The sequence below is a fragment of the Gorilla gorilla genome, chromosome 10, assembly GCF_029281585.2.
Source record: "Gorilla gorilla gorilla isolate KB3781 chromosome 10, NHGRI_mGorGor1-v2.1_pri, whole genome shotgun sequence".
In the NCBI taxonomy this organism is placed as follows: Eukaryota; Metazoa; Chordata; class Mammalia; order Primates; family Hominidae; genus Gorilla; species Gorilla gorilla.
The window spans coordinates 26,472,797-26,487,255 of NC_073234.2; the positions used below are offsets into that span (position 1 = coordinate 26,472,797).

General features: G+C 36.8%; 2 protein-coding genes across 6 annotated transcripts in view; both read right to left on the reverse strand.

Moving 5' to 3' along the window:
• The window catches only part of PRH1 (proline rich protein HaeIII subfamily 1), a 264,900-nt gene that overhangs the window by 217,296 nt on the left and 33,145 nt on the right, over positions 1-14,459 (reverse strand). Inside the window, exon 2 of one of the 5 annotated variants that reach the window (XM_063694583.1) lies at positions 3,818-3,885. The exons of the other annotated variants lie outside the window; for them this stretch is intronic. The gene's annotated coding sequence lies outside the window, so the exon portion shown is untranslated. The remainder of the gene's footprint in view (positions 1-3,817; positions 3,886-14,459) is intronic. 5 annotated transcript variants of the gene reach the window in all.
• On the reverse strand, positions 8,555-9,725 carry LOC101137298 (taste receptor type 2 member 64; the record flags this gene model as incomplete). The annotated part of the gene is given in 3 exon segments (XM_031000600.3): positions 8,555-9,182; positions 9,184-9,545; positions 9,548-9,725. Coding segments are annotated over 3 exon segments (912 nt in total), but the record flags the coding sequence as incomplete, so codon positions are not given.

Consider the following 14,459-nt stretch of genomic DNA (forward strand, 5'->3'; position numbering starts at 1 on the left):
ATAACTCATATTTAATTGATTATAGAGCTATATGTAAAAGGTGAGATTAGTAACTAAGATACTAAAACATACCAACTGTACAACTGCATGTAATATAAGTGGGTTAATCAACCATAATTCTATCTGTATATTTCTCTACTTAGATCATTATGCCTATAATAATAATAATCCCCTGCATAGTAATCTATCAATATCTATAATGCTATTTTAAATAAAACTAAATTAGATGGTGGGTCACTGTCACTGTGATTTAGTGGAAATTCAAGCAAAAATATTACTGATACTCCATCTTTCTCCTTAGATTTTTGGTATTATTACTTCTTTCTATTTTTCATTTTTTGAGACATGGTCTCACTCTGTAGCCCCAAATGGAGTGCAGTGGTTTGAGATTGTCTCACTGCTCTCTACAGCTCCCAGCCTCAAGCTATCCTCCCAGATTAGCCTCCCAAGTAGCTAGGACTACAGATGGATGCCACCACACCTGGCTAATTGTTGTATTTTTACTAGAGACTGGGCTTCGCCATTCTTCCCAGGTTGGTCTCAACTAATTGCGCTGAAGAAATCTGCCTGCCTAAACCTCCCAAGCTGCTCAATTACAGGCTTAAGCCAGAGCACCCACCATGGTACTGTTACTTCTAAATGTAAATTTGACATTTGAAGGCAAAATATTTACATAATGTGCTATATGTCAAGATATGTGAATAAATAAACAATATAAATGGATAATCACACTTATGCCTGTCTGTTGACTGATTTGACTACATTGTCAGTAAGGAGAATACATGAGATCACCAACACAACAGGCATCATTGTAGAGATTGAAGAATTGAGACCCTGTTGAAAATTGATATTTTCAGTATAGAGACAAAAAAGAACTAGCAAAGGAGACTGAGAAGTGGTGCCCAGTGAACAAAGATAAAATCAGGAGAGGACAGCATCCTGAAATGCAAATAAACCATGTTCAATGTGGCTAATAGAGCATGCAACATGAAGACTAACCTCAGCAACACAGACTCTGGTGATCTTGCAAATGTCAGAATCAATGAAACGATGACAGTAGCAGCTTCATTGGAATGAGTTCATAAGCCAATAGCTGAAGAGGCTTCATACTTTGATAAATACTTATAAACCAAGAGCAAAATGGAGCTGAAAAGCTGATTCCTGAGGTCAGCCTTAGAAGTGGAAAATCCAAGAACCTCAACCAGTTGTCAGGACTGAGCCAATTCAGAGAACAAGAATTCAATAACTGAAGGGAAGCTTAAGTCCCCTTGATAAAAGATGCAGAAAATTCACCACAGAATATTCAGAATGTATTCATATGATGCTTTCTCAAAGACCTGTAGCCATTTCCCAGATAACAGTACTCAGAGGGAAGGACACACATCCATACCATCTGAGACTTTTAGGCATAGGGCTCTTACAGTACGTAGTTAGTCAGGCATGAGTAGGGCAGAAGAAGGCTCCCACCACCCACAAGAAATGTCAGGTGGCCATCAGCTGATGCCCTGGCAGTTGACACCCTGCCTCTCTAAAAATAATAATTGGTCATAGGTGCCAGGGAGAGGCATTTCACAATAAATAAAAACGCTTAAAATTGGTAGTCAGCAGCTCAGGAATAGGGTGAGTAGGCTGAGGCATACTTGTTAAGAGAGAAAATGGTGGAATATGACCCTCTGTGGGCATTCCACCAAAAAAGGGAAGAATGCCTCAGGCAAGCATGTGTACAACTCCAATAAACACACTGCGCATGCTCACCTCTAAAGTGTTACCAAGCTACCATGCATGTGAGCAGCCCACCCTAAGGGGCTGAATCATGGGAAAAGGAACACAAGACCCTAAGAGAAGAATCGTGGGAAGAGGAACACAAGACCCCAGAAGTATACCAACCTATAAAACACAAGTCAAAGGTGTAACACTGCACTTGATCTCCAAAGTGCCCACTGTGGTCTCTTCCAAGTGTCTTCCAAGAGACTTCCAATAAAGTCTCTTCCTTTCTTTCCTGCTCTCTTTTTAATAAACTTCCATTCCTGCTCAGAAACTTCCTTCAGTCTCTTCTTACGTATGCCCCTCAGTTGAATTCCTTCCTCTGGGGAGGCAAGACTTGATGTTGCTGCAGACTCGTATGAAATTGCCACCAGTAAACCAGATATTGGCCACCCCAGCAGAGCCTGAACTAACACTAATATCTAGGTACCCCAAAGACAATGTGTTCCATGAGATGGAATGGGAGATTTTCTTTTTAATGTTCTTTTGTTTTTTGTGTTATTTGCCTTAGGTTTTTTTAGAGACACAGCCTCAATCTGTCACCCAGGCTGTATCTAGTACAGTGGCATGATCATTACTCACTACAGCCTTGAACTCCTGGGTTTGTAACAGAGTGCCCCATTTTTTTCTAAGAAAAAAAGAATGATTTACTGTTTTTTTAATTATTATTTTCTCTTCTCTTCTCTCCCCTTTCTCTTTGTTCCCTGTATCCTGCTTAGCCCTTCATAAATGCAAATATAACCCTTCACTCCCATTCACTAGACATTCCCTACAGGGCACATTTTCTAACTTAGTGCTCCAAGACAGATTCTCCTGAGAACGGACAGTCAATTTGCAGACCAAAGCACACACGCCACAGAATTTTTACCTCCAGGAAGTGGACCAGGAAATTCCAGGCTCTGCTCCACTCTAGGAATTACCTAAGGACTTTCATCCAACAGGAGGGCATATGGAAAACATACCCGCTTGGCCACTTTTGTAACGTATTTCTGCAAAGGAAGGCACCAATTCAACTATCTGGTAGAGTAGGGGTTCAGTCAGAATGGTAGGGAAAAGTATAAAATAAAACAAAAACTTTCTTGGAAGACCAGAAGTTTTTGCATAGCTTCAGATAGTTTGGCTGAAGGCAGCCAATCTCTTTGCTGGAGCCTGGGCACTTGGGGCACAGATACAAAGGAATGTAGAGTAGTTTATCTAAAGAACTTGTTTACTCAGGTAGTCCTAAAGCTAACCTTTCATCACTCACAGGCAGGATTGCTCTCCTGGGGAAAGGTGACCAGGTTGATTACCCTCTAATGGTGTTGACTCAAAGCTTGTGTCATTTAATGTGTGCTAAATAAATGCCAAGAAGGCCAGCAAGTTGGGGTGGCGGCTGACAGCACTCTTCCTTAGAGTCTGTAAGTGGCCCGGATGCTCAGCTGGACTGACAAGCAAAATATATGTGTCGGTGTATATTACTCCTCTGTCATTGAGTCAGGGTCTGCAGGACAGACCCCCGCATGGTAGAAAAGGCACCAAGCTTGCAGGAGGACCCTCTACCTTTGCTCAATAACCCCCCTTACCTTATAAAAGTGTCTGCTTTCTGCTCCAAAGGTGAAGTGGTACACTTAAAGGCAGGACTCTTTGTGCCCCTTCCCCAAGCTAGGTTTGGAATAAATTCATTACTTTTCTACCAGGCCTCACTCTTGTTAACAGTACTCTGGATGTGGCCAGCAACTGACTCACATATTGTTTTTAGGTTCAAGGGAGTATCCTGCCTCAGCCTCCTGGATAACTGGGACTACAGGTGAGCACCACCATGCCAAACTAATTTTTTGTTGTTGTTTTTTTCTTTTTTTAGTTTTTGAACAGACAGGCTCTCACCATGAAGCTCAGGGTGGTCTGGAACTCCTGGCCTCAATAGATATTCCCAACTGTGCCTCCAAAAGTGCAGAGATTGCAAGCATGAGCCGTCATACCCAGCCTGCACTGGGAGTTTTTGAAGGTCAGATGCTACCTAGAGTTTTGACTCATGTACATCCCAAGGTGAATCTGATCAGTTTGCTGTTATTACCTCTTCCTGAATGTGTAATTGAAATGGACACAGATGGCAGCTGGCAGGACTCTCACTTTCTTCCTGACCTGCAGAGTAAGGGACACTATTAGAGCAGGACCAAGGCGAAGCCTGCGAAATTCTCCTCCACTGGCAACAAGGATTGAAAAATAATAATCACATTCTCCAAGGAATGGAATTGATCACTACCATGACAAAACACTTGAAAGTTACAGGGGATGGTAGTCTTTTTATATCCCTATCCACTTAACATAACTGGTCTCTACCAAAATCAGATGCATTATAAAATGAGGGCAGAGTTCCATAAATTTAAATCACTACTTACAAATGCTCTCTAGGATGTGCTATCTTCCCTGAGCAGAGCAGAGCTTCTGACAGTTTGCATGTGGGTCTTGATTTAGTGAATGTTTCTTATTTTACACCCATGGGTGAGTCAGGAGATTAAAACAATTGACCTCTGTGTGGTAAGAACAAAAACGCTGCTTCACTGTTTTAAGTCGGGCGATGTCACTTCTGCTCTCAGTTTAATTTACATTTTGCAAAACATCATGTTAATTTATTAATAATGTTACAGTAATTGGTGCAATAACCAGGAAATGGAAAGTTTCCTAAATATAGTAAAATACTTGAACATTAAATAGAAATAAAATACCAGCAGAAAGAGATACACCTGATAATATTTAGAGACCTGCAACACAGATATTGTTTTTGGGGTCCCATACTCCTAGTCCACATGTCAAAAAATCTGTTTGTTTGTTTATTTATTTATTTATTTATTTATTTTTGAGACAGAGTCTCATTCTGTTGCTCAGGTTGGAGCGCACTAGTGCAATCTCGGCTTACTGCAAGCTTTGTCTCCTGGGTTCAATCAGTTCAAATCTTTCAGCCTCCTGAGTAGCAGTGTTTACAGGCATGTGCCACCATGCCAGGCATTTTTTTTTTTTTTTAAGTAGAGACAGGGTTTCACCATGTTGTCCAGGCTGGTCTCAAACTCATGGTCTCAAGTGATCTGCCCACCTTGGCCTCCCAAAGTGCCACCACGCCCAGCAGAAACATCCTTTTTAAGGTAAATGGCATGTTGCCCTATATATACTTCTTATCACTAAAAAGGAAGCACAGTGTTTATTGAGCCTCTTGGGGTTTTGGAGTCCACAAATACCACAATAGAGGATATTGCTCTGACGTGTTAATAAAGTCCTTTTTAAATTCCTGTTCAGTTAACCTACCTAGCCTCTGCCAAAACTAGATGGGTTGCAGAATGAATGCAAAGACTAGTAGTTTCAAGTGGAATCCAGAACATAAGATATCTGTACAGCAGATATAGGCTGTGGCCCAACTTGCTCTGCCCATTGCATCAGATGATCCAGCAGAATTCAAAGCTGCTAGAGGCATGCAACGCGGGCATTATAGGACTCTGTGCCTGTCTCCATCAAGACCGTAGGAGAGGAGAAAGCAAACCCCTAGGGAATTACTGCAGAACTATTCCCTCTTCAGCGGAGGAGTATCCGCTGTCTGAAAAATAAAAATGTAAGTGCAGAACATTAATCCAAGCAAAAAGCCCCACAAGCACAAGACCGCGTGCAACTACACTAGTCATGTGCTTATAAAACCAGCCACAACTGGAGGGCATGAGGACATCTGAGTGGCACAAGGTGGGGACTGTATTGGGCAAAAACATGTACTTCCTCAGATTCCCTTGACTGTCTCCTGTTCCCCTGGTCAGCATCTTGCCTGATCCAGATCATCTTTCCATCTGGGACTTGAATATACCTGTGACAATGAAGTCTTGAAACAAAAAAGCTTAACGGCTTACTTCCTGTAAAGTCTAATATAAAAAATAATAAAAAGTAATAAAAAAGTCTGATATAAAAATAGAGAATTTATTTGGAAGTTAGCTTGCGGGAAGGAGCACAAAGCATCCTGCCTTCTAATGTGACACTTCACCTTTGGAGCAGAAAGTGGATTTTTTTTTAAAGTTGGGAAGGAAATGAGCAGGACAGCCATTGTAGAAGTGGCCACCTGGGCATCCTCTCCACATCCCCTCCTAACGGATGTGAGGTCTAAGCTAACCCCTGGAGGTGACAGTTCATGAGGGCATACTTTTGTCTGCAAATCAACTGTCAAGTCTCAAGGAGAGATCCTTCTTGGAGCACATGGTTAGATGAACTTGCCCGAAGGGACTGTCTGGTGAGGGGAAAGTAAACAGTTCTATGTGCATGTCTAAAAAGTTAAGTAGAAAGCAGGAAACATAGGGAAAGGGGAGAGGAGAAGAGAAAAGAAAACAAGCAAACAAACAAACAAAAACTATCTCTTAGAAAAATGGGGGTATTGGTTAGTGTGACTTTCCCAAACAGCCACCAAGGGGTTGGATAATGTAAGGAAGAAAAGCAAAGATGGTAGTTCTGCCTCAAACAATCTTTGGCCAAAGGAAAATAGAAGACAGAAGACAGCTAGGATACATTCTCCCTTTTCTCTCTTCCATGGACTAATATTTGTTGTGGCTTCCCCTTGTAACCCTTCTGGAAAAGTATGGGGAGCCAAGTGCATGTATCTGATGACCACCATGCTGTCTATCTCACCTCATTGTGAAGTGACAACTGGCAAAGTCATACCAACATCATGACACATGATTTTACATCTTCCTTTGCCTCAGTTTCCACATGTATCCCTCATTGCTGCCCTGGACTTGCCTTCCCAAATAAATGTCATCACTGTAAACTCAGACATTGGCTCTAGTTCTAGACACCCAAAGCTAAGATATACATTCATTTGAATCACTTTTCCATGCGTTTATAACATGGCAATTAAAACATTCATTTAGAAAGGATACTAAACACAATAATATACAAATAATGTGTAAGTAAGGTGAGTGGTTACAAACTCAATTTTTAAAAATGAAATGCCTTTTTTGTGTATATAATAAGCAGCTAAAAAATATCACAATACAAATATATCATTCACAGTAGAAAGTGATTAGGTACGTTTACAACCAGCTTAACCAGTTGCAAAGTTTGCTAGCTTTTATTTTTATTTCTTTTGAGTTTACTTCTTTTGTATCAGCAAAGCATTGAAGGCAGCATAAGTCATATTGAAGGAGAAAGAGACATTCCCTAAAAACAAAAGTGTGTTTAGCAGCTACTGGGAAGTTCCCTAACATTCTTGTCATGGGGTCAGCTAAACCCGAGCAGCTGGCACTCACAGCTGACCCTGACCCTGTGTAAATATACCAAAATCTTTTATATGCTTTTCAAAAAGCATTAGAATAAGTACCATCTAATTTTGACGTTCCACCTTGTCTCTACTTCACACACCTGATATAGCTGCATCAAAGCTATATTACAGTGATATTTCCCCTAGAATTTTGGAACAGTCAAACTTTTGCTCTGAGAAATGCTTCTTCTTTGATAAGCCTATAACCTCAACCTGAAACTAGAAAATTAAGCAACTGCAGATTTTGTGATGAGTTTCATTTTCATTGGTTTACCACATCAAATTATCCATTTATCCAATCACTTATGTGTTCATTAACATATTCTTTTGACCAACTATTCTTTGTGCTGGCTTTCAGATCCTGTGAGTCAAGAGAAAGCAAGACAGCTATTACCTCTCTTTTTATGCTGATTACATAGTACTAGGGAAGATGTATGATAAACAAAATGTATGTGTGTATATATATATTATATGTATATAATATGAGGAGTTGACTTATTTTAAGGTTGAGATAACAATGTTAAAATTTCATAACACCAAGAATGAATATAGTCACACAGAATTTAGCTGTTCCACAAGGCTGTAGATTACCTTCTTATAATAGAACTTGGTATCAATGGATACATCAGCACACTTTGTATCATTTCACCATTTACATCATTATAATAAAAAGTCATTAATATATTTCCTATCATCAATATATAGATTTCACAGGCAATTTTTAACATTTGAAGAAAGTTTCATTCGATTATCATCTATAGTTTCTACACCCTCTTTATGTTGGGCTTTTTTTTTAAAGAAAGGGAACATTTGAGTTTTTTTGAGGAATATTAGGAATGGGAGACAAAGAAGAATATTGGAAATTCAGAGGCTCAGAGGTTGCTAAGCAAAATAAATGGAAATACTTGACATCAGATGTCAACTTCAAAAAAGATTTTCTTTAATTCAAAAGGTGGAAGAAATGATTTTTCTAACTACACTTAAAAAATTATAATAGCACTGAAATGATCATGGTTTTGTTTCTTCATTCCTATTATAGAAATGATTTTTTTCTAAGCTATTCACATACTGGTATTAAATCTAGTATTCTTTAGTACAGTTTTGTTATACATATACAAAATTTGCCTTCCCAAAGGCAAATACATATACTCTACATATGTTTGTCACTGATTTTATTTAATATGTACACTAATTTTATTGTGTACATCATTATCTAACAAAAATTCTATTTGCTTTATACTAAAAGTAAAGTAAGAATTCATAATGAAATAAAACCTACTACAAAGATACAGTCTCATCATTGATTTAGAATTGAATGTCTTTACCATGCAGAAAATGAGAGGTTCAAACAATGATAGTTAAGTACATGTATGTGGTACAAATTACAATGGAAAACAGCAATGATTTTCTGATAAATGCTGTAATTTCTTAATTACAAAGAGAGATAATAAATTCTTCAAATGAAATATCATACAATTAGCTATCATAAAATACACATACTTATATATGTGAAATATACTAGGCTTCATAATTTATGGTCAATGTTATTATTCACACACATGCACACATATACACCCATACATATTTTATATATATATATAAATTTTATATATATTATATATATATATAAAAGACTATCCTAGGAATCTGTTTTGAAATTACTCAAATACATACACTACAACAAACTGACAGAAATATAAAACGTTCTAGACACCATCAGTTTCTTTTCTGCTAAAAGACACACCATGCTCCCCTTGTGAATCTATGGAGTTGAGGGTTTCTGTTATTTCACCCAGCACGTCACCTGACACAAAACTGAAAGAGACGTCTGTTTTAGCTTCCTACTTCTCATAATCAGGATGAATGAGTGGAATGAAGGATACATGATTGCAAGAGTTTGGTAAAGCAGGAATACAGGATTGCTCTGCTGTGTCCTAGGATTCCAAACTGATGTGATTATACACAGAAAGTAAATGGCAAATAACATAAGGAAGGAGATAACAGTTTGCAAAGGTTTTATATGGACCTTGGTGCTGAGATCTTGAGATCCTTTGCCATGGAGCTGCATCATCTTGAGATGTTTACACGGAGAACAGACTAACAGCAGAAAAGATATTAGAGTCAGAATGAACGGTGTGAAGTTTGCTAGCATGGTTGGTTATAGTCATGTTTGAAAGGTGTATTGCATTCCTCAATTTGATCTTCCAAGTCACATTTCCTTCAAATTCTTTTGTCCACACACTGTCATCCATGGTTACCACAGCAAGATTACAAATCAAAAATACCAAGGACCCCAACAGTATCACAAGAAGAACACTCTTAATTCTCTTCTTTAAGTGGAGAAAAATAAAATTGGAGAAATTGGCAATCTTGAACAAATAAAACATGCTGAGGCTCGTAGCAAGCCAAATGCTGAAATGATTGAGTATCGCCGAGACATTAGAAGGAACAATTCTTACTTCTAAACTATATAAAGCTGAATTAAACACAGTTGCATACCAATGTAATAATATGATCAGAGTAAACCAATTCTGGAGAATGCCAGAGCAGTGACAATTTGGTCAGTTGAGGAGATCTTTTGTGTCTTAACCCAGTCATTGACATTAACTAGAGCTATGAAGCCATTGGCAACATTTCCAAGAACAAATGCAAACACTACCAGAATTGATAAAATGATGAGCAGAACACATATGTTTGAACAAAAAAAAAAAAAAAAAAAAAAAAAAAAAAAAAAGCAGGCTTAATAACATTGGTTGTGATTCTCTTAATATCCAGACATTAACTTCGATAAACACTTGATTTCTAAATGTGCAGTAACATTTTCTGCCTTTAAATTCTCTAATGTCAACAGGAAAGCACCAGCATATGCCAATGGATGAATTCAAAGCTGTCTTTAGAGAAAATATTATTAATCTCAAAACAGCTGAAACTCATTCCTCTTTATAGACTATCTGTCCTTGCTATATGCTGAAATGTTTTATACTGATGTTGAAGTGAAAAGTGAATTCTCGTGTGTTAGTATGCAAATAAAGCCATATTCTTTTTCATTGTTTTGCAATTTTTTTCCTTGTTTAACCTCTCCATAATTTGTATCCAGCATCTTCAGTTGTTACATAGGGAAATTTTAAAACCCAATACATATATCATACAGTAAATGTCTAAATTGTTAAAGGAGCTTGGTCATAAATAGGATCATATCAATATGGATTTATTTTTATGCCAGATTTAAATACCAGATTCTAAACCTTTTGTCAAAATCATCCAAGGTTATCTTGGAAAGTCCTCGGAGGCCAACACACCTTAAAATCTGGTTTCTGATAACCAATACATTTATATGACATTATTGTTAATAAGCTCCTAAACACATAGACACACATGCACTCACACCATTAGGGGATGGAAGGAATTATTTTCTTATTACTCACCAAATGGAAAACGAGTTTCCAGGAGGTCATCCAGGTAGAATTAGTACTATTTTCCTACTCAGCGTTGTCAGACAATGAATAATGTTTATCAAACATGTTTCTTATGCTTAGGTCTTTGGTAAATTTACATTCAAGTCTGTTTTTTGTTTAAATTTTAATTAAAATATTCAGCAATTTTGTAAATATTTCTAAGTACCCTACACTTTGTCATATAATCCTGCAGTATCCTCCCACCACAGGCAGGGTGACTACGTTGAACTTGGACTCTGAATTCACTCCTGTAATTTGCTTCAGTCAACAGGAAGTTAGTAGACTTTACACAGATATTTAAGACAGCTTCCATGTTGGAGTTTCCTGCTCTTTTCCTTTTACCATGAGGACATCATCTGGCTAGTACACTGTTCCCAGAAGAAGAATGAGAAACTAATGGAGTCAGAATGCCACTACCTGATCCAGCCTAAATCAGCCAAACTAGCTGCAAGATGCAGTATGTGGCCCATCTCCAATCACCAGAGCCATCTGCCAAACCAAGCTTAGAAAAATGAAATCCAAAGACTTATGAGACACAAATATCTAAAGCAGTTTTGGAGGATTTTCTCTTGCAGAAAAACATAACTGATATAGGTATTCTGCTAAACTAAGAGTGTGGGTAACATGACCACCCTTGTTGTGTTAGGAATTCTGGATCCAAGGGAAAAATAGATGGAGAATGTCAAAGTTTTGTCATATGAAGTAGATAATTAAACCTAGAAGAAAAACCTATTGAAAAATGTGGGGTTGGCAGGTAACATCATGTCAAATTTCCAAAAGTTACAACTAAAATCAGAACATTTCTACTTAAAATCTCTTAGAGTTATACATGAATGTATACAAATAGTGGATTTTTCCCTTCAGTATATAATGAGCAGAGTAATAATAATTTCATGGAACATTTCTCCTCATTAATAATTTTTGTATTATAACTAGACTGCACACTTAGAAATGGGCCAAAACAAAACTGGGAAACATAGCAATGTATCATAAATACTCATGTAATCATCATGTAGGGCAAGACATGGAAAATTGCTAAGAGCCTAGGTTTACCTCAATGCCACTTTCCAATCCCCTACACCTTTCTTCACATCTCCTGTGATAAGCAACATCCATAATTTATGTTGATCTTTTTAAAATTTTCTTTATACTTTACCAACTATGTATGCGACCCTAAACTCAATAGCTTGGTTTGGCCTGCTTTGAACTGTGTATAGGTGCAATTCTATATGTTCTTATTCATGGCTTCCTGAAATCAACATTCTGTATCAGAAATTTAATCCCATAGTTGCATGTACATGTGATTTATTTCATTTCATTTCTCTATATTTTTCCATTTTATGATTTTACTGTAATTATTTATCCATCTTTATTTGATATATAATTGGGCAGCTTATTTTTTAGCTATTATGAATAATGCTTCAATGACCTACATCATTTACTACAATTCTTTTGCATATATATACCTGGGTGTAGAATTACACGGTCCTTGATTATGATGTTCAAATTATCCGCACAGACATAGAAAAGCCCAAAACATAGTCTAACTAAATTTATTCCTGTCACCTTTATCTCCAGTCTCTTTATTGCCATTTGCATATATCTTATCAATTATACATTTAATCTAACAAGACAATATTTTTTATACAGTCAACATTTATTTAGAATTACACTTATTTTTCATTGTCAATAATTTTTATTGCTCCTTGCATGTTCAACTTTGCATTTTCAGTCATTTTTATTTTCTCTGAAAAATATTTTCAATTTCTGTTTATGAAGTTCTACTACTCTTTGGAAATGCACTGAAGACATGTTCCCATTGAGTTCCTTCTTCCATGTTTTCTGTTAAAATCAGGTTGTATTTAGAATGCAGTTCTTTTCAACACACGACATACTCTATCTTCCACCTCTAGCTACTTTTCAGATTTTCTATTGGTCTTTGGTGTCCTGTATTATTTTATGTTAATTTGGTTTAATTTATCATGCTTGAAGTTTGAGATTACTAAAAATATATGGACGAATACATTTTATCACTTTTGGAAAAATCCTTGCAACATTTCTCTTGCTTGATTTTCTCTCCTCTAATCTTACAGAACTCCAGAAGTATGTTAGGTGTTCTGACTGTAGCATCAATGTGTTACCCTCTAGCTTGGTATATTTCCATCTGTTTCTCTCTATGCTTCATTCTGTTTAGCTATCTTCCAATTCACTAATTCTCTCTTCTACTGCATCTAACAGGCTAACTCTGTCTATTGGATTCTCAATACTGATAATTCATTTTTTTGGTCTTATTGTTTTAGTGTTCAGAATAATCTTTTATTCTCCTTCCATAAATCATTTTCTATAGGGAAACTGAACAAACTACTCTTAACACCATGTTATTTTTAAAAGTGTTTTAGATTTTGGGGTTTTTATGTTTTTTGTTTTAGTATGCTAGAAATGAAAATGGTAACAGTTTTCTTTTCCCAACACTTTGGTCAGAGAATAGAATAAAAAGTTTGTCTTGGAATTTACCTTCAATTTGAAAGAAACTGGAAATTAAGTTGATGTGAGTAGATGTTTTTGAATATTAGCTTGTCTGTTGCTGGGTCCTCACCACAAACTCTGCCCACAGGGGAACTCAATGAGCAGCACTGGATCTCAAAATATCATGGCAATAGATAAAATATAGTTCATCTACCACAGCTACATTGCTGTATTCAATGAATTAATTTTCACTTTGCTTATGTTGTAGAAATGGGGCTCTGTGCCTCTGAACCCCATCATTACCTAAATGAAATAGAGAAGATGTGGGGGAAGGCTTACTTCTCTTTGATTTATTTAGCCCTAAAATCCTCTCTTTGTAAATCAGAGCTTGATCATGAAATGGTTTATTTTTCTTATTAAGGAATTTTATTTATACTAAAATCAAAATCTTTTTTATAGTGTTTCTTGGTTTAGTTTAATGTCATCTACAATTGTTTTCTTAAGCAATGTATGTTAAACTACACTACACTTAACTTTCTAAATCTAAATGTATTTATCGTTACTTGAACTTTGCTGTTTACTAATGTAACTTTCCCACAATGATATCTCTTAGAAATTACATAGATGTTACGAAATTACGTATGTAAATATTTCAAAAATAAATCATTTCATTAGACAGATGTAAATATAGATGATGATAATAATGATGATGATGTCAGCTAAAAGGGAGAATGTTACCAAATAACTGTGATTTGGGTCTTCTTTTCAAAGTACTGGAGTTAAGGGTGATGGGAGAACACTCTTATTCTTCCTCATGGATTTTCAATTTTTTTTTTTCTCAGATGAAGTTTCTCCCTTGTCACCCAGGCTGGAGTGCAATGGCACAATCTCGGCTTGCAGAAACCTCTGCCTCCCTGATTCAATCAATTCTCCTGCCTCAGCCTCCCAAGTACCTATGATTACAGGTGCCCATCACCCCACCCAGTCAATTTTTGTATTTTTAGTAGAGACAGGGTTTCACTATGTTGGCCAGGCTGGTCTGGAACCCCTGACCTCAGGGAATCCACTGCCTTGGCCTCCTAGAGTGCTGGGATTACAGGCATGAGCCACTGTGCTTGGCACCATTCTTATATTATTCTCAGAATCAGGCCTAGACAAATACCCTCATATAGTATTTCATCAGGAATAACGCAAAGCCAACACATTTCCAATGATTTACTTGCTATCTTTTTCTTTCACCACATTCTAAAAATTATGGCAACAGTGACCTCCAGCAAATAATACTCTTTTTTTGGCTGTTTAGTTTTGGTCCAGTTTCATATGAACTTACACAAATACTCTGTGCAATTATAGATTGAATAAGCTTCATTTCATCTTTTAATAGCATCATTACCAAGTTAAATTCTCTTGACTGCTTATTTACATTCTCAGCTACTGTCACAAAATCTGGGTGTTTTTATTATAGCAGTCAAAGTAACTACACTAAATATGTTTTATGCCTTAATAAAATT